Here is a 24444-nt window from a genome sequence, read left to right on the forward strand (position 1 = left end):
AAATGGCAAGGTGAAATCAGATTTTAGAATGTAGTGCATTCTACACAATACAAAAATAACTAAAGCTTTCCTAGTGATCTCAGTAGTACACTACAAATGATCCATAATAAAAATCGAGTTCGATAGATGCAATTTCCAACCATATTTTGGCCTCAGACATTGAAGAAAAGCATTCAGGAGGGGACAGAAGCACTATTTCCTAAACAATTCCAAGTCCATCAGTGTCGCCAACCCATTCCAAACCATAATCCACAGCATCAAGGTTCAGATTACACTCAGCCGGCTGCAAAGGGTGTGCCACATAGTTCACATACCTGACTCCCAATTCTGAACTAAGCTGTGACAAAATTATGGTCAGAAGAGCAGAGAAAGCAAAATGAGTTCTCAAAGGCATCAACATATAGGTCTCTCCACCCCACTACTGATTAAACTGAAGCAAAAGCATTCAGAAAGGGATTGAGATGCTCGATTCTCTTTTTGAGAGTACAGGGAAATCCAGGTGAAATAGAACTTTTCTCTTGGCCTCAAATCAACTGATCCCACAAAGCCAGCTCAGAACTCACAGAATATAAGCAAGTTACTCTTAACCTCAAAGGACTGATGACCAATTTAATTTGGAACACAAACAAAGCATACTGGAAATACTCAGAAAGACTCCCAATACTTAAAGGCTTGGCTTGTTAAGAGATTAATGTCCTGTAAATGCCCCCATTTAAATCAGAATCACCAGGGCAACACAGATATCACCCTCACAAAGATAATCCCTTTATCCTATCCATTACTCCTCCATCAATTATGTAACTTAAAAATTTAGTGTCTCACGTTCCCACTGTTGATAAAGGCTCTTCAAACTGAACTGTTCTTTTGCTGTTTCCATAGATGCTACCTCACTTGATGTGCGTGTTTAAGAATTTTGTGCCTTTATTGCAGATTTCCAGCATCGACAAGTTGTGATTTTCAATGACTGTGATAGTTCGGAAAGCAACATTACCAAGGAGACACAATGTGCTTTGCACCAGCAAGTTAGCAGATATAGATGGGGAGTTAGAGATATAGGGGTTTAAAAAACCCAAATAGAAAACATACTGGATACACAACACTGGAAATCCAAAAGAAAAATAAACTGGAAATATCAGGAAGCAAATAGTATCTATGAGAGAGAACAGAGTTGATGTTGCCTGTACCTGATTCTGCAACAACACGTCTGACACAAATAGGAAAGGCCAGCCATCTGAAATTGTTGGATTCAACAGAGTCCCAATGCCTACAAGACTGGAGTTGACTTTCATGACATCCAGTCCTCCTGAATTTCAGGTAACCAGAGAGGATCAGATGTATATTTTACTCAGTTACATTGAATTGCCAGACATTTGTGAAATTAAAATAAAAACTGGCTAGCTAGAGATGAGTATTTTCCATGCTTTAAAATTCCAATCCAAGTATGATTCTTTGAGGATTGTGAACTAAAAAAATTCCAAAGAACTAGCAGAATTAGCTGATAGTGGAAATGTAATTCATGATATTTATATACATTTTCTTCATCACTACTGAGAGGTGGTCCCCGAGATATTTTTCCAGTATCATTATTGTTAGAGGGAGATGTTGGGTCAGGAACAGGTTGGTAGATAATCTATGTGGATGTGAGTATAAAGCCTACTCTCTTGAATACTTCAGTGAACAAATTTATGAAAAGTTGAAGAGTAGCTTCCAAACATGTGCAAATGCAAGTGCCATCTATGGCCCTAGATGAGGGTGGATGGTAAAAAGCAGTTTTAAAGGGTGCAAGAGAATTGACGTATCTACTGAGGGGTGTGAGTGTGTGTGCAAAAACCTGTAAAAATGATGGGGTATGTTGATACAGTAATTAGTAAAACTCAGACAAGATCCTAGAGATCATAAAAAGGACACATGGAACACAAAAGCAGGAAGATTACGTTGAACTTGTGTAACAAATTGATTAGGTTGCAATGTCAGTAATGCATCCAATTCTGACCAGTTCAGTGAAGGCCTCAGAGAAGGTGCAGGAAATTATAAGGTTAGACAACAGAAACCTGGAACAAAAAAAAAATAGGGGACACTTGATAAACAATGTAAAAGATAATTACTGGATATGATAGGCAGACAAAGGAAAATTGTTCCTTTTGACTCAAGAACCAGGGTTAAAGTTAAAGTTAAAGTCTGTCCCAAGCCTCATAGGCTCATCAGGCCTGTGCTTATGCCGGTTTCTGCAGCGTGACAAGAACCAGGGGTACAGGTTTAAAAGTTTCATGAAAATGACATGGAGAATTACAAGTAAAGACTACTTTCAAGGCAATGAGTAGACTTGATTAGAAATTTAGATCCTCATGTCTCCTCAACTGCTCAGCTAATACTCTGACTCTGCTAAGTTTTCTTGCAACGGATCAAAGCTACAGAAATGAAGTAAATAGTTACCTTCTACAGTGGGAGGGCAAAAAAAGGGAAGAGAAATGGAAAATGCTCGTAGCACAATACCTTCCAAGAATTATTAACACAAGGTTGTCTGACACATTTGCCAAAAAAAATCTGCTGGATAATGCAGTTTCTCTACTGAGTGTAAACAATATATATTTTGCTGTAATTGCTATTTTACAACAACCTCAGTTTGAATAATTTGTCTGCACATTGCAGAACCATCTATGTGAATAGCAGTTGGGATCAGGAATAGGACAATAAGACCCCTCAAGCTTACTCCACTATTTAGTAAGATCATGGAAGTTCTGAACCCTATAATCCCATCTCTCCCCAGTAAACATTCACCCAGTTGCCCATTATGTATGTATGTATTTATTTATTTATTGGGGGGGGGTCTTATTTTTCCATTTTTTGTAACCTACTATGAGTTTGGGAGGATATTATATGTGAATTATTAATTGTTTGTATTTGTATTCTAGCCTATTAATTATGTACTCTCAAGCTCTCTGTACTTGATGCTTTTCTTCTCATGCTTGTTTGAAAACTAATAAAAAGATTTAAAAAGAAAGAAACTATTTATCCACATTTGCTTTAAAAATATTCAATCTGAGCAGCCTCAGACCCCAAATAATAGCTGAGGCAAGTAAGAAATCCTCAGCACACAGGTCCCATCTTCACCTCTGTAGACCAATGATACAGAGGAACAGTTCCGTACAAAGCCCAATACACGAACGATGGGCCAAACTGGGCTGGATTTGGCTTGTCAACTAAGGCTGTGCACAAGCTCCTCATCCACCCATACTTGATTGGAGAAAGTTGGTCAAGTATTCGCCCCTAGTTCATGGAGTCATGTAGCACAGAAACATGCCCTTCAGCCCAACTGGTTCATGCTAACGACAGCATCCTCCCTGCATTTCAGCCCATAACCATCCAAGCTGTTTCCCCTCCATGAACCTATCCAAGTGCCTCTTAAATGTTGCAACTGAATCTGCCTTGATCACTTCCTCTGACAGCTCATTCCAGGAACTCACTACCCTTCTGTGTAAAGAAGCCACCTCTCTGGTTAGCTTTCAATCTCACCTTAATTATATGTCCCAACTACCTACATTTGGTAAAGATCATTCACATTATCCATACATCTCATGATTTTATAAATTTCAATGAAGGCATCCCTCACTCCAAGGAAAAAGATCCAGCATGGCCGACCTCTCCAATGAACTCAGGCCCTCTAATTCAGGCAACATCTTGTGAATAACATCTGCATCCTCACAGATCTCAAATTGTATTCAGTTTGATAACATCTGTCCTATAACAAAAGTGGTGTCAAGTGGTGAAGTCTGATGCAGCCTCAGTGGTGACCAAGTCTTAACGTATGAACTATCTGAGGTCAGCACCCAGAATGGCCCAGACTTTGACCTTTAAGATATTTGTAAACAAAAGAATGGAAATTCACTATTAACAAGTCAAATTAAAAACATGCAATCACAAAATTACCAGAAACTCAAACAAGTGATTTTAAAGAAAACGTTACCATTTCCCACCTAATCTCCAAGTCATTTGAAAAGGGTTTATGATCCTATGCCTGATTTGACTAACCCAAGATTATAAAAGTAAATTCTCCAGTAAAAAATTGAGAAACCCAGCACTTTCAGCTGTACCATTGAACTCCATGTTTAATCCAGCAATACAGCAGAGCAATGGATATATCAGCTTCCAATACTCAGGCCATCTCAGACACAGTAGTTCTGAGCAAGCCCAAGACTGACTGATATAGGACAGAGTGAACACTGTAATCCTGCCACAACTTATACAATTACATTTGTTCTTGAGAGCTTTCACTCAAACATCTCCTCGAAATTAACAAAAAGGTGAACTGCTGGAGGGCTGCAAATTAGGAATCCTAGTGTTCTCAAGGAAATGCTGCATTGCAGCTGCAAGACAATCCTGTGTGAAATCCAGTACAACGAAGCATCCTGTATGACAGAGGTACAAACCAATAAACATAGAACAAAGTCTAACATTCTTAACATTAACTACTACTTATTCATTCACTTGAGACATCGGTCTGCCTAAATATCTCCTGGGTATGAGCATGAATAAAAAAGGATAGTCACACATCTGGATGCCATCTGTGGATAAAGTTTCTTCTCTCAAAAGGACCTTTATTAACAAAATCCTTAGGTGGCCACACTCCTGTGCACACACAAAGCTTTCATTTATATATCGACCTTTACAAACAACCATACACAGAAATTCCATCCATACTCGTAACCACACGTTATCCAAATTATAAATTAAATCCGTAGCACCAAGAACTCATACTCCATTTATGTTTGTTTAATATCTTGTAAGCAATGTGATTCAAATTACAAAAGCAAATTGGTTTTATCATTTTTGGGGGCAAAAGGAGCAAATATTGCTAGGAATCATGTCAAAAATCAATATTACACTGTAGGTCTAAATAAAGTGAACTGAGAAACCAGCTCAGTCAATTGCTCTGTAGCAAAACAGAAGCACAGAAGTGACGACTGCTGAATAGAGATGTGATTAAAGGATTTTTTGTTTCAGTATTCAAGAGAACACTAAAGATCAACTCGATTTTTCAAAAATCAGGGGTTGTTAAAGCAAAGCCAAGTTGATACTCCCACTTTATTATAAAAGGAATAAACTCATCCCATTCAATTTAAAGGAGACACAAGATACTGCAGATGCTGGAATCTGGAGCAACATTAAAGGAACGTAACAGAATGAAGTGTATGAAGTGTCTTAATGAAATCTCAACCATCCATTCACTCCACAGTTGCTGCCTGACCTGCCAAGTTCCTCCAACACTTTGTGCATCATTCATTTTCATTCTGTTTGTTGCTGATAGCACCAGAAGGCTGTTTTTCTACAAATCAGTTCCCACAATGTAATTTGTGTTTTTTCTAAGGATATAGTGCTGAGAAGTATTCATTTATTTTTCCAATTTGCATTTACTACTGATGTTACCTTGGAAAAAGATTTGCTTGCCTTCTGAAAATAAATAGCATCTCATTAATTAGTGCTGTATTTGCGAAACACAAAATTAAATACAAGAGCTCCAACTTACTTCTGGCAAGTCAAGTGGTTTACTTCAAGCAGTATAGTCAGCATAAAAAAAAACTACACTTAACCACAAGAGTTTTAACAAAATATACAAGTCCCTAATGTACCAGGCAGTGACAAAGAAATTCAGCAAGACACAAGGAAAAAAATTGTAAAAACGAGGAAATCTGCAGATGCTGGAAATTCAAACAACAACAACACACAAAATGCTGGTGGGACACAGCAGGCCAGGCAGCATCTATAGGGAGAAGCACTGTCGACGTTTCCGGTCTCGGCCCGAAACATCGACAGCGCTTCTCCCTATAGAAAAAAATTGTATGAGTTTTTGAAGATGAAAGAAGATGAAGGGAATTGGGGATAGATACATTCTGGAATGCAGCGAGAGAAATTATAGTAAAAGATGTAGGGCGACCATTTGAGGTAGCAGGGAAAAAAAAAGAGGTAATTTACTTCCCTACAAAACAACATGGCTAACAGCATTCTTGGTTACATACGTCACAGGAAATTCAGGTGACAAAAGATGGAGTGTTACCGAAGGAAACTGGAGAGCTTATGCCTGAGATATGTTACAATGTTTGGCACACACTTAATCAAGTTGCTGAATATATCCAGTGGATATCAAATAAGCTCAAAGAAGCTCAACTTTTTTTCTCTTTTCATCTATATCCTTCAGATGTGATGAAAGCTAACTCTTGCCCATCAACTTCAACTGGTACTGAATTATCAACCTGAAATCTTAATCTTTCATTATATATTTTTTTTAATTGTAGAGCTTTGATTTTTTTAAAAAATCCAATCTTTTTCTTTTCTCCATATCAGTAAATATATGTACCAATTTATACTTTCGCCTCAGCCTGTTATTTTACAATCCTTCAATTAGAATGGTAACAGACTCTTATCCCAATCACTCAAATTCCGGGTGCAGTCTGCTTGAGGCAAAAGTAGCAGCTTAAGACATTCAATAACTTTCCATAAAACAAATTTTAAAAACCCAAACATGAACAGACAAGTGTAACTACTGTCAGATGTTAACTTCACATCTGCAAGAATTATGGCATGCAGACAGATTTTGCTAATAACCACTCTCATCATACAAATCACTAGAAAGCAGCTGTGTTATTTACCCCCACTGCTTGGTTCACACAAACAAATTCTCTTCCTTCATTCGAAAAGAAAAACTACAACCCAGATGGAACTTTGTCGACTGGTAACATTAATTCCCTTTCCCCATCCCTGACTACAGATGCTGCTTGACTGCTGTGTATATTCCACCATTGCCTTTTATTTCAGAATCCAGCAACTACTATGGTTTCCATTTACTTGAGCCAGCATTTCAATTTTTCCCCCTTTTGCTCCACTGTTCACAATGTCCCCTATTGATACTCTAGAAAAATTAGCTGTGATTAGCATGCATTAATCACCCTCCCTTAGGTGGATTCAACAGCACTTTTTACTAGTAAATCTTGGTGTCCTCACCATGACAGATATTCCCTTTGTTCTATCCAGCTCTCTCTCTTTCTGCAATGTAAGCTGTGCTAGATTTTTCACTTTTTCCAATTCTGATGAAAGGTCATCTAGCCTGAAACATGGTTTTCCTCTCTCTCCAGAGATGCTACCTGACTTGTTAAGTATCTCTAGTAGTTTCTGCTTTTATTTCAGACAGGAAGTCTATCAGACCACACTGCATACTATTAGATTTGTGGCTGTAGATTTTCTAAAATGCACCACGGGATGGTCATCCTTGATGATGAAGATCACAGCTTTTTGTATAAACCTACATTGCTGTCGTGTAACAGCAATGTGTCCATCAAAAGGCTATAGTTAACTAGCAATGTAAAATTGAGGATTTATCAGGAACTACCTTGAGCCAATTATTCACCAGAACCTCAAGCATTATTCCCCACCCTCACCTGGTTTCACCTATCACCTGCCAGCTTGTACTCCTCCCCTTCCCCCCACCTTCTTATTCTGGCTTCAGCCTCCTTCCTTCTCGGTCTTGATGAAGGGTCTCAGTTTGAAACAGCGACTATGTATTCCTTCCATAGATGCTGCCTGACCTGCTGAGCTCCTCCAGCATCCTGTGTGTGCTGTTCAGCTTTATTTTCTGTGCCTATTACCACAAATGTACTGGATTCAGTATGAAAAAACAAATCAGTGAGTAAAAATAATGCAAGCTCCAGATACAAAGAATTATCACTCATAATAGCCAGCAGCACCAGTTCCTGCACACTTGTCTCAAAACTATAAATCTATGTCAAAGTAAGCTTGCCAGATATATCTGGGCCATTAGCCAATAAAATCACTGATCCAGCTTTAACAAATCTGATGTGTGTATTCTGCAGCGTCTCTGCAAGAGCCCAACACTGCTAGTGCAATTTAAAATAGGGCAAAACAAATATGATACTGCTCTCAGAAGATATTAGATGTATTCTAGTGCAATCTGAAGCAGAAAAAGATTACCATATCATCAAATGTAAAATGGTTTTTCTCTATGCAATTTAATAAAGGAGATTGTGCGCACTATATTTACGCTGCAACCACTTTCAGTACAGCATGCATTACAATCAGCTAGCTCTGAATGCCATCAGAATTCACATATACAGTTTGTTGGAAAATTTGTAAATCAATCGAAGCTCACATTTTATGCAGGTTTACTTTAGCAATTTAATCACATTCCAATGTAAAATAAAATCTACTAACAGAAACATAAAGTATCAGATTTTATACAGTCCCTCCCATCCTTGTTCACAGTGAACAGCTTAGCATCCCTTCTTGAAAACAATGGTTCATTATGGCTGCAATACTGTGGAGGGTGACAGCTACCAAAGACACTTCATTCCATAAAACCACAAAACCGTAAGACTCAGGAGCAGAATTAGGTCATTTAGCCCAGTGAGTCTGCTCCATTTCATTGTTTATTATTTCTTTCAACCCCATTCTTCTGCCTTCTTCCTGTAACCTTTGATGCCCTTACTAATCAAGAACCTATCAAGCTCTGCTTTAAATATACTCAATGACTTGGCCTCCAAGCCATTTGTGGCAATGAATTCCCCAGATTCACCACATCTCTGTCCCAAAAGGACGTCCTTGTATTCTGAAGCTGTGCCCCTATGTTCCTAGACTCTCCCACTAAAGGAAACAACTATTAGCCTTAAAATACAGTAGTCTTCTTCTTAGGGAGTTCCATGGATTCAAAGGCCCATTTCTATTCCTGTTATGTGGGTTCTGAGATAATTAATGAAGCCAATTTGGGATTTTGGAATCTGCTACAGATAGGGCGATGTCACCCTTGGATTTGAGTCATTTATGGCTATGGGTATTTGGTCCACAACAGCTTTAGAGCATGCATGTTATGGAGTTTCTAACTTGCCTGCATTCTTTGCACTCACTATTTATTGTTTAGGTCTCAGGTTTCTTGCTGGACTTCTGCCCTCAGTTATCTATGGAGAGTTGCTTCCCCAACCTGTCTCCCCAAACCAAAGGGGCAGAGAGGTGCCTTTGCAAGGTCTTTTCAACTGCGATTCTGCTTGGAAAAAGGATGTGCATGATGGTTGTGGCTGCTCCCTTTATCCTTCTTACTGTCATAATGGGAGATTGTGTGTACTAGGTCATCATGCAGATCCAAAATGCAATTCAGAGGGCTGTAATTCAGCCACAGTTGAAGAAGACTCTTATGATGACCTGCCCTCGCTGGAAGTTGGCAGAGAAATCCTTCTGAATTTACTACAGTCAAACTCATTCTATTTCTTGAAGTGTTCTAGACACCTCAAACTAGTGCCAATCCAACTGGTACAGCACAACTGTGCCAACCTAATCTCCCAAATATCCACGCATAGGCATTTCACATCAAAGTTCACAAGGAAAACACTTAGATGCAGATAAAAGCAGGTATTTTCCATTAAGAAGCCAATTACTCTTCCACTTCTCCAAATTTTTGATCCAACCATGATCAGTGCAGCAACTGTTAGGATCAGTAGAACCAAGGAAGCAATTCACTGAAATTTAAGTGGCATAGAATCCCTGCATCTTAAGAATGAAAACGCTGCCTACAAGATATTCACTGAATAAATTATTTATTTTTAAAATCAGTTTGACATATGGACAGCCAAGATCAAAATAAAATGGGAAGCTGTGGTAAACCAAATACATTGGTAAAGAAACACATCTTAATCACTTCTATATCCTCAATTGGCTATGAGAAACAGGAATATCCAAATATTTGGAGATGTTCCATCAAATAAAAGATCTTATCCTAGAAATCATACTCATTGTTTAATATTCAATTCAGGGATTAAATAGTTGTTCCAGGGTTAGAGTGCATTAATGATCAGCTATGGTTTGGTAGGATCCATTGGGAACTTGATCTGGCCACTGCCATGCAAGATTCACCTTAGCACGAATGATATCAATTGCATGCATTTCATACAGCTCCCAAAAGAAACCACACAAGCCCAGTTTTAGTAGAAATCTAAGTTCAAAGTAAATTTATTACCAAAGTACATATATGTCACCATATACTACCCTGAGATGTATTTGCATATGGGCATTCACAATATATACATAGAAACACAATAGAATCAATGAAAAACTATGTACAAAGACAAGCAACCAATGTGAAAAATGACAAAAAAATGGTGCAATTACAAAAAGAAAAACATAATAACAATGAAAGATTTAAAAAAAGTAATAAACAATATTGACAACAGGAGCTGTAGAGTCCTTGAAAATGAGTCCATAGGTTGTGGAATCAGTTCATTGTTGGGGGTGAGTGAAGTTATCCACTCTGGTACAGGAGCCTGATGGTTGAGGGTAATAACTGTTCTTGAACCTTGTGGTGTGGGTGCTGAAGGTCCTGTACCTCCTTCCTGATGGCAGCAGTGAGAATAGAGCAGGGCCTGTCTGGTGTGGGTCACTGATGATGGATGTTGCTTTCCTGCAACGTTGCTTCTTGTAGACATGTTCAGTCGTGTAGGGGGCTTTACGTGTGATGGACTGGGCCTTATCTACTACCTTTTGTAGCTTTTCTGTTTAGGAGCATTGGTGCAACCAGTCAATATACTTTCCACTGTGCATCTATAGAAGTTTTAGATGATATGCTGAATCTTCACAAATTCCTAAGGAAGTAGAGGTGCTGCTGTGCCTTCTTTACAGTGGCACTTATGTGCTGGTCGAAGGAAAGGTCCTTGGAAATAATAAGACTGAGGAATTTAAAGTTATGGACCCTCTCCACCTCTGATCCCCTGATAAAGGCTGGCTCAAGGACCTCTGGTTTCCTCCCTCTGTGGTCAATCATTATCAGCTCTTCAGTTGAGCAAATTCCCACAACAGGGTGACAGACACAAGTTACTCTTATCGTATTCTGGGATATTTGTGTGGATATTAATACTATATGCAGCATATCTGTGACACCAAAAAAAAGTGAACTGCAACTTAATTGCAGAGAACTATTAAGTCTTGAATTAACTGAACTTGTGCAAGATTCTGTGATTTGAACACAGGCAATTGGAACAGGAACTCCAAAACTGGAAGGTGACAGACCAATATCTAGCAATGAATGATTTACAATATACTGTAGCAACTTATTAGGAAGTCCAGAGTCATTTGGGTCAGTCTATGACACACTTTATACCATACACTTTAGTCTTCTCATAGGAAATTGTTTGAAATGGAACCAAAATATTTGCAGTCTTGATGTCATATAATACCAGATGCACTTCCAATCATACTGTATATCTGTTACATTGCTAATATTGCCTATTTCCAGTATACAGATACTCCACCAGTGTCAGTTCATCTGTTACTAAAATCCTCATCCATACCTTTGTCATTTCCAGCCTTGAAATTTTCTAAAACTCTTCTGGCCAGCATTTGTCACTCTACCCCCCGTAAATCAAGGATCCTTCAGAATACTGCTGACTATCTCTTAACAAGTACAAAGTTCCTTTCACCCATTACCCATGGAGCTTGGCAAGTAATAGTAGCTTCTGAATAAGCAATGCTTATACTTAAAATTTCTCATCCTCATCTTCAGTTCAGAATCAGGTTTATTATCACTGGCAGCTGTTGTGATATTTGTTAACCTAGCAGCAGCAGCTCAATGCAATACATAATATAGAATAAAAAATCATAATAAATAACTAAATCATTACAGTATACGTATATTAAATTAAAATCATGCAAAAAACAGAAATATATATTTAAAAAGTGAGGTAGTAGTCACTGTCTATTTAGGAATCAGATGGCAGAGGGGAAGAAGCTGTTCCGGAATCACTGAGTGTGTACCTTCAGGCTTCTGTACCTCCTACCTGATGGTAACAGTGAGAAAAGGGCATGCCCTGGGTGCTGGGGGTACTTAATAATGAACTCTGCCTTTCTGAGACACCGCTCCTTGAAGACATCCTGGGTACTTTGTAGGCTAGTACCCAAGATGGAGCCGACTAAATTTACAATCCTCTGCAGCTTCTTTCGGTCCTGTGCAGTAGCAGTAGTAGTAGTCTCAGAGTACTAGCAGTAGTCCTCAGAGATCTTGACATCCAGGAACTTGAAACTGCTCACTCTCTCCACTTCAGACCCCTCTATGAAGATTGGTATGTGTTCCTTCGTCTTACCCTCCCTGAAGTCCACAATCTGCTCTTTCGTCTCACTGACATTGAGTGCCAGGTTGCTGCTGCGACACCACTCCAACAGTTGATACATCTCGCTCTTGTACACCCGCTCACCACCATCCCAGAATCTACTAACAATGGTTATACCATCAGCAAATTTATAGATGGTATGAGCTATGCCTAACCAGACATAGAGAGAGTAGAGCAGTGGGCTAAGCACACACCTGAGGTTCACCAGTGTGGATCGTCAGCGAGGAGGAGATGTTATCACCAATCTGCACAGTTTGTGGTCTTCCAGTTAGGAAGTCGAGGATCCAATTGCAGAGGAAGGTACAGAGGCGCAGGTTCTGAAACTTCTCAATCAGGATTGTGGGAATGATACTGCAGAGATCTTCACAGCTGTAGTTATATTCTCCCTTTCAAAGCAGGCATAGAAGGCATTGATTTCATCTGGTAGTGAAGCATTGCTGCCATTCATGCTATTGGGTTTCGCTTTGTAGGAAGTAATTCCTTCCAGTGTAACATCTTCCAACATAATCTCCTCCAGTCTCACTTCTGCTCCTCCATTTCTGAGATCTTGGGAACTTGCAAATGTAATTGCTTCACCACAGGTGATAGCAACTTGAACTAGTTTGACTATATGCTCTACATTTTCCAGCCCAAACCTCCCCCTTGTTAAATTTTTTTTTTACAATACTCTTAAAGTCTTTCTCTTTCACACAATTTTTCAGGCATCTGCCATGATCTCACCTGTTTTTTTTTAAAAAAGGTTTAATATATAAATACAATGATATACTCTGGGAGTATGACACTAAACGATGCATTGGTGTCCATGCACTGATGGGGGTGGGTGGGAAATGGTGGTTGTTTCACAGTGCAGAGCTTCACAGTCACAGATATTCATGATTTAGAATAAGCTACCTGAAATGCTTTCAGAACAGACACAAGGTTCAGATTTATTTATTCATCACATTTACATCAAAACATACAGTGCAATGCGTCGTTTACATTAACAAACAACACAATCCAAGGATGTGCTGGGTTTAGCTCACACATGCCGCCACACATTCTGGTGCCAACATAGCATGCCCATAATATTCAACCAAACAACAAAAATACCTTTCCTCTCAACACATATACAATCTTCTAACCCTAGGACAGTCCACCTCTGGACCTCCAGCTTCCAGTAGATTTGTAGACGCAGATATTGGGCCTCTGACTTCCCCAGTAGGCTTGTACACTCATAGACCTGGGGCTTCAGCCATCAGGCCACAAATTCCAATTATGATGAATTAGGACCCTGAACTTCAGGTCTCAAATTCCACACACATTGACAATGAGATCTCGAACACTAGGCCTTGAACACCAGGTGACTTGCATACCTGGGGTGTTCCTGCCTAGACAGAACTCCAAACTCAGAAACACCAGATACAACATTCACGCTTCAAGATGGCGGCGCGACGCAGTTTGCAGAGGCCTCTCCAGAGTTGATGTCTGTTATTTGTCAAGCGGGGAGCCGTGCACAATCCTAATCTGATGAAAAACGGACGTGGGAGCACGGAGAAACATCTGGAAATCTCCAGGAAGGCCTTCTTCGTTGCTGCTGCTGTGAGGTTCGGGTCTTTGCTGGGAAGAACAGGCCCCCAGTCCTCGGGGTTGCGTTGCCAGTGGCCAGTGGTGGGGGTGTCGTAGTGTGCTCGGCAGAGTATGGTGTTCAGAGAGGCAGTGCTGGAGGGGATGATCGGAGGCTCGGAGGTTCGATGGACTCGGAGTCCACTGTGGTCGGGGCGCTTTCACTGTGTGCTACGTTTGCGAGGCTAGGTCCAGCAGTGCTTTCATTGTGTGCTGTGTCTGCAAGGCTGAGTCTGGCGGCGCCGTGGAAGTCCATAGCGGGGGTATTCCCTTCTGCGCATGCGTGGGATGATGAGTCTATCGGGACCTTGAGGACTTGTGGAAACTGTGTGGTGGTTTCTTTCGAACTTATAGTCTTTTAACATCTTTGGACTATTTTTACTGTGCCCATGGTCTGTTTTTATCAATTACGGTATTGTCTGCACTATTGTAATTATATGTTAACTATAACTATATGTAACTATGTGGTTTTGTCTAGGTCTTGTAGCTTTAGTTTTTGATTTGTTGGGTGGTAGAGTTGGTCTCCTAACTTGGTGTGTCTGGGTAGTCTTGTTTTGTCTGGTGGGTTTGGAGCTCCTTTCCCAGGAACGCGCTAAAATGGTAGCGCGATATTAATACGCAGCAGTCTCTCCGGACTCTGGATTTGGGGATTGCCAAACGTTCTGTGGATTTTCTGGTGTAGTCTGTTTTGTCGTGTGCTTTTGTAATATCATTCTGGAGGAACGTTGTTTCATTTTTTAAACTGCATCACAGTTGTGGTTTCTAAATGACAATAAACCGAAATTCAATTCAATTCAATTCAACCAACCTGGAGTTCTCACTGACAACAGAATGAGCACAGTTGATTTTATTTCGGCTTCACATTTCTGCCAGACCCCTATACTTCTAGACTTCCCTCTACTCTAAAATTTTTCTTTAACTTATTCAATGGTTTCGCCACCAGAGATCTGGGCATTCCATAGATTCAACATCCCTAGAGAGAATAACCTTTTAAATCACAGTCTTAAATGGACATTTCTAAAAGCTGAAAACTTACCCATGTTCCAGATACCTCAAAGGGAAACAATCTGTCATTCTTCTCAACTCTAATGAGCTCAGTCTTTCCTCAGAAGATAACGTTTCATCTCAGGAGAAAACCAAATGAATCTTTTGTTAACTGCATCTAATACACAAATATTCCTTTCTAAATGAGGAAGCTGAAGCAGTGTGCTGTCCTTCAGGTGTGGACTTACTTACAGTTGCAGAAAGACTTCCCCATCTTTGTACCAAAACCTCCTTACGATAAAGGCCAACATTCTCTGGTTCACAACTACATGCTGCAACTGCATAATAACACTTTGTCTTTCATGTACAATGGCACTAGGTGCTACACTCTCTCCGTAAACTCTTATGCTACACAGAACAGAAATCTTTTACATGGAACATTATCAAGGAGCTTTAAGAAATCCAAATGCACTACATCTATAGCTTCCCATTACTCTGAAACTCCAGAACATATGTTAAAAGATGAGTTCTCCTTCACAAAACATGCCAACTCTCTCAAATTATTAACTTCTACAGTAGCTATCTTGCTACTTATTTCCTTAATAATGGATCCCAAAATTTCCCACACCCCTCACCAACTGATGTTAAGCTATTTGCTCTTTACTATCTCTTGAATATGGATAATAAATTTGCCATTTTCTAAATATGAGTCCTTCGCAGAAACTGTTAGAGATCATTTTGGGGCTTTGAAATTATGCATAGCACAATTATGGATTAACTACATCGTGGAAGTCAATAAATGAATGTTCCTTCCATTAGCTAACGGTGAATCGCTGCCACTTAATGCACAGTTCAGGACAGGTCTGTTTTATCACTTAACTTTCAGCTTAGTTGTATATTCAGAGCCACTGTTCAACATTGTGACAAAAGGGATATATCTCTTCATATTATATTCTCAATATTTGTCATTTATTTATTATTTTTTCTTTCTTTTTGGATTTGCAGTTTGTTGCCTCTTGCACACTGGTTGTCTGCCCTGCTAGTGCAGTCTTTCATTGATTCTATTTTGGGTGTCTGCAGTTTGTACTCAGAGGCCTTTGGAACAGACACTGGTATTGAATTTTTAAAGGTTTTGCTATTTGGGATGTGCCGCCAATGCAATATGCAGTTCTGTCCTGATGAAGGGTCTTGGCCCAAATCATAAACTCCTTACTCAATTCCATAGATGGTGCCTGACTTGTTGAGTTCCTCCAGTATTTTGTGCACATTGCTCTGTAATTCTGTAAATTTACCTATTTTCCAAGTGTTAAAATTAAGTACTGTAAGTGTTTATAGCAATTGAAATGGTAGTTAATTTTTTTTTTATTGTTACCTTTGTGGTGAAGTACAAAATATTTTGTCAGCAGAGTGAGGTTCTCTTGGATCCTCATGGAGTCTCTCCTGGAGAGTTGCTGTGTGAATAAAGACTTTTATGTTTCCCCAGTTACAGCTTTTGTGTGGTCCACTCTCAGTCAATCACTCAAGAAATTAGGGAACTTTTAAAATCCATAATGTACAGACACTTCCCTTAAGGCAAGAGGATGCAGGCCACCAGGTACAGGGACTTACCAGCCTTAAATCTCATTAGTTGACCTTGTACTTTCTTCTAGGTGATAATAGTTCAAAGTACATTTATGTAATTTCATTTTCTTACAGGCATTCACAGTGTATACAAAGAAACACAATCAATAAAATATAAGACACAAAGATGGATAAACAACCAATGTGCAGAAGACAACTGAGCAAACATAAAAAATAAAAATAAAAATAAAACAAACAATAATAAGTTGTAAATATTGGGAACATGAGTTGGAGAGTCCTTGAATGGGAGTCCATAGGGTGTGGAATCAGTTCAGTGTTTGGGTGAGTGAAGTTATTCACTCTGGTTCAGGAGCCTGATGGCTGAAGGTTAATAACTGTTCCTGGACCTGGCAGTGTGGGACCTATGGCTCCTGTACCTCCTTCCTTATGGCAGCAGTGAGAGCATAGCCTGAATGGTGGGTGTCCTTGATGACGGACCCCACTGATGGGGATCTTTGCTCATAAAGAAGAAAAAATTGCAGATGTTGAAAATCAAAGTAACACATACAAAATGCTGGAGGAATTCAGCTGGCCAGGCAGCATCTATGGAAAAGAATAAACAGTCAACGTTTTGGGCCAAGGCCCTTTAAGCAGTCTTTGCTCCTCATCTTTCTTTCAGTGATTTTCTGCTAGTATTGGAAGCTTTTAATGTCTGCTATGGAATCAGGTATGTTATTAATGCTGTTCATTCATAATATCTTTATCACTTAAATACAATGATTCCAGATCACATTTAAAATGCAGAATATGGGCTGCCATGGGACAAGATTGTGCTCGATACGATCTGTTGTACTCACGTCACAGTACCATCGGCTGAAGAGTGGCACAATCGGGCTCATTGTAACTTAAAATATTATGAACAAAAGGGAGTCTGTGTGTGCAATCTGAAGCCTTCTACACCCTGGTGATGAATGATCCCTGTGTACCACCTAAAATACTTCTAGCAGTATTTTATATCTACAGTGCAAATACTTCACCAAATATTGGAAAAACCTACAAACTGCTGAGCTTAACTAAACAGTTAAGTCCATAACAAAGATGCATTCAATATTTCTAACCAGTTATTTGTTTTATCTTTCATTGTTCATACATGGTATTACCCCATGAATTCATGGATGATTCCAACTTGAAGAACATCATTACTTGAAACCTCTTTCAGCCCACTTTCATTCAGTTGCTTGACCATTAAAGACACTCAAAGCTCACCAGAGCAGCAACTGTAGAAAATTAAGAGTTACTGATCAGCCATTAATTATAACAAATACCAATTTACTGTTCCAATGAAAATTAGTTCAATTTTGTTTCTATCACTCAAAGTTAAAACTTAAGCATGTGTATCTCATGTGTTTATGAACACAAACATGAATTCACCTAGTTCAAGTAACAAATACTCTGCAACTGTACAAATGAGATTGTCATGATTCATACTTGTAATGCATCTTTCCATGATCATTCGTGCAAAAGAACATTGAAAACGATCCTATTCTGTATGTTTTTAAAAATGCATTTTACAACGGGAGCTCAACTCAATTAAATACTTTTTGTACACTTACAATGATAGAAGAAGGCAGAAGGCAAAATATAAGACATGGAAAAACAAGAGTCTGATACAATTCCTATGCTGGAGGAACAATTTTAATTCATGATGAAAAGTAAGGAGTGGGATTGGGGGTGGGGGGGGGGGGGGGAGGAGCAAAATCTGTGACCTGTGGTGAAAAGAAAAATATCACCACCCCTCAGTGAATTACCATGGTCAGCACATATTAGAAACTATATACCAGCATTGGAGGTATAGAACAAAAGTTTGCTTTGTTATAAAAGTTAACGGTTCAAGGATCAGTGATTGTATGTTTTGTTTTAAAGTCAACTTAAGTGAAGCAAACTAGGCATAGATTATTATTTCACTTTAAAGTCATGTTATATAAATTCAAAGTTCAAAGTAAATTTATTATCAAAGTACATATATGTCACCACACACCACTCTGAGATTTTTTCTTGCGCACATGCATAGCAAGACAAAACTGTGTACAGTAAATAAAAAACAACTAATAAATAAATAGTAAATAACTGATACTGAGAACAGAAATTGTAGAGTCCTTGAAAGCGAGTCCATAGGTTGTGGAATCTGTTCAGTGCCGAGGCGAGTGAAGTTATCCACTCTAGTTCAGGAGCCTGATTGTTGAAGGAACTGTTCCTTAATTTAGTGTTTTTAGATGCAAGGCCTCTTTCCTGATGGCAGCAGCAAGATGGTGGGGGTTCTTGATGATGGATGCTGCTTTCTTGTGGCAGTGTAAATATTGAAGCATTATGATGTGGAAGAATGATCTAAGCCTATTCCGTTGTTGTAAATCTGAAAAAAACCTTGAATCTTCTGCAGACATGCTAGCAGTCCTGTACATTTAGTCTTGTGATCATGCAGATGTTGGAACACATTTTGAAAAAGACTGAAGTACTTCCATGCATTGGAACACTGCCCAACTCACACTAACTTTGGCCTGCTTATGATTTTCACAGCATCTCAGCGTTCATGCTAGGAAATTGGCCAGCTTGCTGTTCCTATGCCATGTTGGACTGACACAAGAAAAGGTTGCCATTAATTTGAATACAGAATACAGCTGACTAAAATGGTGAAATAACTTACAATATGTTTTAGCTGAGACAATATAAATATTTTTAGGTTTATTTAAAATATATTAAAAATGTTTCCACAGATTTGCTGACCAAAATATCCATGAAACTTAAAGAATTTTACACTATGAAATTTAAGTATAATATTTTACATGTTGGACATCTGAAATAAGTCAAAAATGCTGAAAATAACCAAAAAGATTATGGAATAATGAGAAAATGAGTTGACACTTCAAGTGGGTGACTTGTCATCAAAACTGACCTTTCATCAGATTTTAGTGACAACTGGATCAATACTTGGTAACAACTCTGATTATCAGTAATACTTTGACTTCTGGCCTGTACAGTCCTTGATATCTTTAGTGTGAGGAGTTAAATTGTATGTATTCACATATTCCACACGTGTGAGCACATACATGCAAGCTGAGCTGTGATTAGTTCTTTAAAGGCCTGTTTATTTACACGGAATAACTTTGCAGGCAAATTAGTCATCAAATAAAAATACAAACAATTCCAAATTCCAATTCATCAAACGAGTAAGGCCAAAGTTTAAGCATACTAATCATGTAATAATTTGCAGAATAGCAATTACACAATTATAATTTATCAAAGGGCACACTGACTTTAGGGTTCACATGAACCAATCCCATTTTTCCCCCGAAAACAAAAGTATGATTCTCTTTAACAGGGAATGAATAAACAAACTTGGCAGAAGATTCCAGTATCAAAAAAACCCTCAAATGCAATTTAAGCATAAAAGGCTAGCTTGAAATTCCAGTACTGAGTACTCATCAACTGGACCTCACTACTGAATTCAAGGGGCAGAAATAACCTCTGCATCCAGCCTTCAAACAGCAATTCTGGCAAATACAATTTATCACATTTATATCTGTGCTAGAGAAATGATTAAATTGTAATTATAGATTAGTACATCTTTAAAAATTTCTCATGGAACAAACAATAAAAATTACAATGCTTCTTTTTTTTAAAAAATAGGGAGATTAGTTTGTTAGCACTTCATGGATTCCTGCTGATCAGTGGAAAAGTCTGTAAAGTAAGTACTGTGTGGAGCAACAGAGAATCACTAATAATTTCTGGATAACTTTGCACATGCACATTTGGCTGAATCCTCCATGATAATAAACAGCACTAAACCTACATTTTACTACAAATTGCATCTCTTCTTATTGTAACATCCAATAATATAATTTCCTTTAATCTTGATAGAAAGCAACTCCAGGTTTAGAGGTTCTCAGTAATGACATCCCAATGTAAATACAATAGTAATTTTGCTGTATATATATCCAGCAACCTCTGTAAAGAAAGGGAATAGATATACAACTCCATCAAGTAATCAACTACAAGTTGCCCCCATTAATGTTATTGCTTCTTCTGAGTCACTGAACTCATGGCATTTTCACAACTTCACAAGCAGATCTAAACTGAATTTACAACACAGAAATGATGCACTCCTCTCTATTCTCATCTCCCAACTTATGTACCAGACATAATTGTCCTAAAGTAGTTTGTAAACTCTAATGAAGTACACTAGAAATACTAACCATGAAAAATTCTGCAGATGCTGGAAATCCAAAGTTACACACACAAAATGCCAGAGGAACTCAGCAGGTCAGGCAACATCTATAGAAATGAATAAGCAGACGATGTTTCAGGCCTAGACCCTTCTTCAGGACTGAAAAGGAAGGGGAAAGACAGAAGTATAAAAGGTGGGGGAGGGAAGGAGGATAGGTGATAGGTGAAGCCAGGTGGGCAGGAAAGGTAAAGGGCTGGAGAGAGAGGAATCTGATAGGAGACAAGAGGAGAGAAGAAAGAAAAGGAGGAGGGACCCAGGGGGAGGTGATAGACAGGTGAGAAGAGGTAAGGAGCCAGAGTGGGGAACAGAAGAAGAAGGGAGGGGAAAGGATTTTTTTTAAACTAAAAAAAATTGATTTTCATGCCATCAGGTTGGACAATTATTGCTACTGTTATAATGGTGGAAACTTTGCAACCAAATCCAATTACAAACATGAGAAATTCTGCACATGCTGGAAATCCAAAGCAACGTTCACAAAATGCTGAAGGGTCTCAGCCTGAAACATTGACTGTTGATTCTTTTCCATGAATACTCCCTAACCAGTATTTTGTGCGTGTGTTGCAACCAAATGCAATTGGCAATGTGATAAAGATGAGGGAATCCGCACAGTGACTGAGTGATAACTGCTTGCTAGGACACCATAAAGAACTCAACGCTCTTAAAAAAGAAGTGCCATGGAACCCTCTACTTCCACTGAGAAAACATACAAGCCTCACTTTAAATTCTCTTCTCAAAAGTCAGCATCTCCAATAGTGCAGTATTCCATCAGTATGATACAGGAGCCTTACCAAGCACATACAAGTAAGATAAGAATGATTAATGTACGGTCAAAAGCTGGTGTGATAGAAGTGGATTCCAATGCACTAGTAAATGGAAGCTGGACAGCTGCAAACTCAGGATTTAAAGAACTAGAGAAGCAAGTAGATAGAATGTTTGGAGCAAGTTTTCAAAGTTTGAAAGATGAAGTAAGACAGGGATAGAGAGAGATGTGTTAATGTGTGAAATGATAAACATACTGTGACAAGAATGGATAGAGTTATAATTAGACAAGACTGATGGCTCCATATCCAAATGCTCAAAGCATTCAAAACAAAGACAGATAGACTGAGGATACGGTAACATGCTGCAGATGAAGGGGAACCAATGGATATTCTGCATGGTTATTTTGAAATTGCATAAAGATGCATGCCTGGAAAACATCTTGTTGAGCAAAGTTTTGTAAATCATAAAGACTGGACAAAAGGCATCATGGATATTTCTGTACAGAGTATTTTTGTTCACTAATGCAAAAGTTTGTTTTCTTCTGAAACTAAAATGTTCTCAGTTATTGTGAAGGAAACTGAACACACATATAGGGAAGTTACGCTTTAGTTATATATGGCATTGTTACAACCACATCTGGAAAACTCTGTACAGTCTACGTAACCTCCTGAAACCTAGATTGGGATGGGTGTTCAATGAGGAATGGTTTGACAGACTATGTTTTTATCCACTGGAGTTCAAAAGAGGAGACAGGACATGGTAGAAATATAAAAGATCTCAAGAAGTCTTGAGAGGATGGATGTGGAAATGCCATTACTTTATGCGAGAGAATCAAGAACCTAGTTTAAAAGTAAGAGGTTGCCCATTTGAGGCAAACAAAATACAAAGCTCTTAAGTGGTCATGAATCTTTGGAGCTCAGATTCCATCTCCTTTTGAATAAGGGAAGCTTTGAATATGTTTAAAGGTGTAAGGTGGATAGGTTCTCGATTATCAAGGGAATGAAAGCTTTCCAGAAATAGGTGAAAATGGATAGCTGAAATTACAGTCTGATCAGCCATGATCTTACCATGGATGAGCAGACTTGATGGGCATAATCATCTACTCCTTACTCCCAGTGCTGTAAGAATACTTTAAGATTTATTATATTGAAACCTGGGATGAAGTAGATTAACCTATGAAGGGTGACTGAGTTCAATGGTCTAGATTCACGAAGGTTTCGGATCAGTCTGGATTTTGTACTCAAGACCCCTCAAGAATTAAAATCAAAACTCAGAGGAGAGATTACTTCCACATACTTTTCTATCCATCTTACTAGCAGCACAGCGGGTTAGTGGTAGGTGTAACACTTTACAGTGTCAGTGATCAGAAGACAGGGATTTAATTCCTACGCCTGTCTCTGAGACCGTGTGGGTTACCCCCCCCCCCCCAGGTGCTCTGGTTTCCTCCCACATTCCAAAGATGTACAGGTTAGAGTTCGTAAGTTGTAGGCATGCTTTGTTGGGGCCGGGAGCATGGTGACACTTGTGGACTGCCCTCCAGCACATCCTTGCCCTGAGTTAGTCATTGAGGCATACAATGAATTTCACTCTATGTTTTGATGTACATGCGACAAATAAAGCTGATCTCTTAAATACAACTATAGTATTTACTTCAATTACAGGTAATAGCAAATTCCAGCCTCACTTTTTAGGATTTTGAAATATGCAGTTAGTGCATCCCAGCTAAGTCTACCTCCATCACACAAGTATGTTCAAAAATACTCAAATTCCAAGCAACAATCTTCAGCATGAAAGGATGCAATTACTTTGCATCAGTTACATTATATAAAAAAACGATTTCATCAAGGCAACCAAAATAATCAGCAGGCAATGATAAACACAAGCAGTATGTCAAAGGAGCTGAAAAACAGAATTAAGGAAGGATGTTGTTCACAAGGGAAAATTTCACTTAGGACTAAACAATGTATTTCTTCAGCCTGGACTCTTAGTAAGTTTTAGTTCCAGGTGTTGTCGGTGCCAATTCATGCCAAGGGCTAAGTCAGTCTCCTCCGTCACACAACAGACTGCGGATGCTGGAATCTGGAGCAACACAAAAAGCGCAGGATGCGCTCAGCAGGTCAGGCAGCATCTATGGAGGAGAGCTGACAGCCGAGTTAAAGGGGAACGTCGATTGTCCACAGATGCTGCCAGGCTCGCTCAGTTTTTTGTCTGTTGCTTCTTTACCCAGAACTGTTCTCAACACAAGCCCCCGAAAACCAGACAGGGGCTGAGAAACTAACTTTGGATCTGACTGACATTTTTTTTTAAATAGCTGCAGACAGCAGTAGGAGTCGCTCTCTGAACCGAGCCAAACCATACTCGGGGACTGGAAATTCTGCTGTATCTCAACCCTGAACACAAAGGCAATAGTCGAGGGCTCCTACCGTCGCGCAGAAAGCATCGCAATTCCCCGTGGAGAGATTCAGCTCGCTGAGCTTGGTGTCCCACTGAAGGGGGTCCATGTTCTCACTGTCTAACGCTTCCATCGCGCCGCTCGGCCTGTCACTTCGCCCTGTGTTTTCACCCAGCTCGGCCGGAAGCACGCAGCTAACCTTGACAGACGGCCGCCTCAACCAATGGGTCGGCAGCAAGCCGCCGCAGTCCCCCTTTGCTATTGGCAAATGGTTCACCCAATCGCTTTGAGACACTTCGCCTTGTGCTTTGGCCCGCCTTCTACCAGTCGCCCCCTTCTTGGCTCGGTTCCCGCGTCCCAATGGCGCTCGCTGGACGGGAGGCAGATCGACTTACACCCTCAACAGTGAATCTGATCAGCAGTTTAGAGAAAGCTTGTGGCTGATTCCTTCATAAACACAGGACGGAAGCAAGGCGCAAAGAAGGCACGACGGTGACTACTTCGAGATTTACGTTGATTCGGCATGTCACCAAATAATTTGACAAACTTATGTAGCTGCACACTGGAGAGCAACACGGTCTTGTATGGCAATGCTAATGTCCATTTACGGAAAAGATTACAGAAACTGGTAGACACATTCCAGTCCATCATAGGGAAAGCTCTCCGCACCAGTGAGTCTATTTAGATGGAGCTGGGCCACAAGAAAG

The 24444-nt window shown here is 39.4% G+C and overlaps 1 protein-coding gene across 1 annotated transcript in view; it reads right to left on the reverse strand.

Moving 5' to 3' along the window:
• Nucleotides 1–23940, reverse strand: part of creb3l2 (cAMP responsive element binding protein 3-like 2) — a 72342-nt gene extending 48402 nt beyond the window's left edge. Inside the window, exon 1 of the mRNA XM_073058954.1 lies at nt 23769–23940. Within this exon, the coding sequence (XP_072915055.1) occupies nt 23769–23870 (102 nt within the window). The 5' untranslated portion in view covers nt 23871–23940. The remainder of the gene's footprint in view (nt 1–23768) is intronic.
• Nucleotides 23941–24444: the final 504 nt, after the last annotated feature.

Source organism: Hemitrygon akajei, chromosome 10 (genome assembly GCF_048418815.1).
Source record: "Hemitrygon akajei chromosome 10, sHemAka1.3, whole genome shotgun sequence".
Lineage (NCBI taxonomy): Eukaryota > Metazoa > Chordata > Chondrichthyes > Myliobatiformes > Dasyatidae > Hemitrygon > Hemitrygon akajei.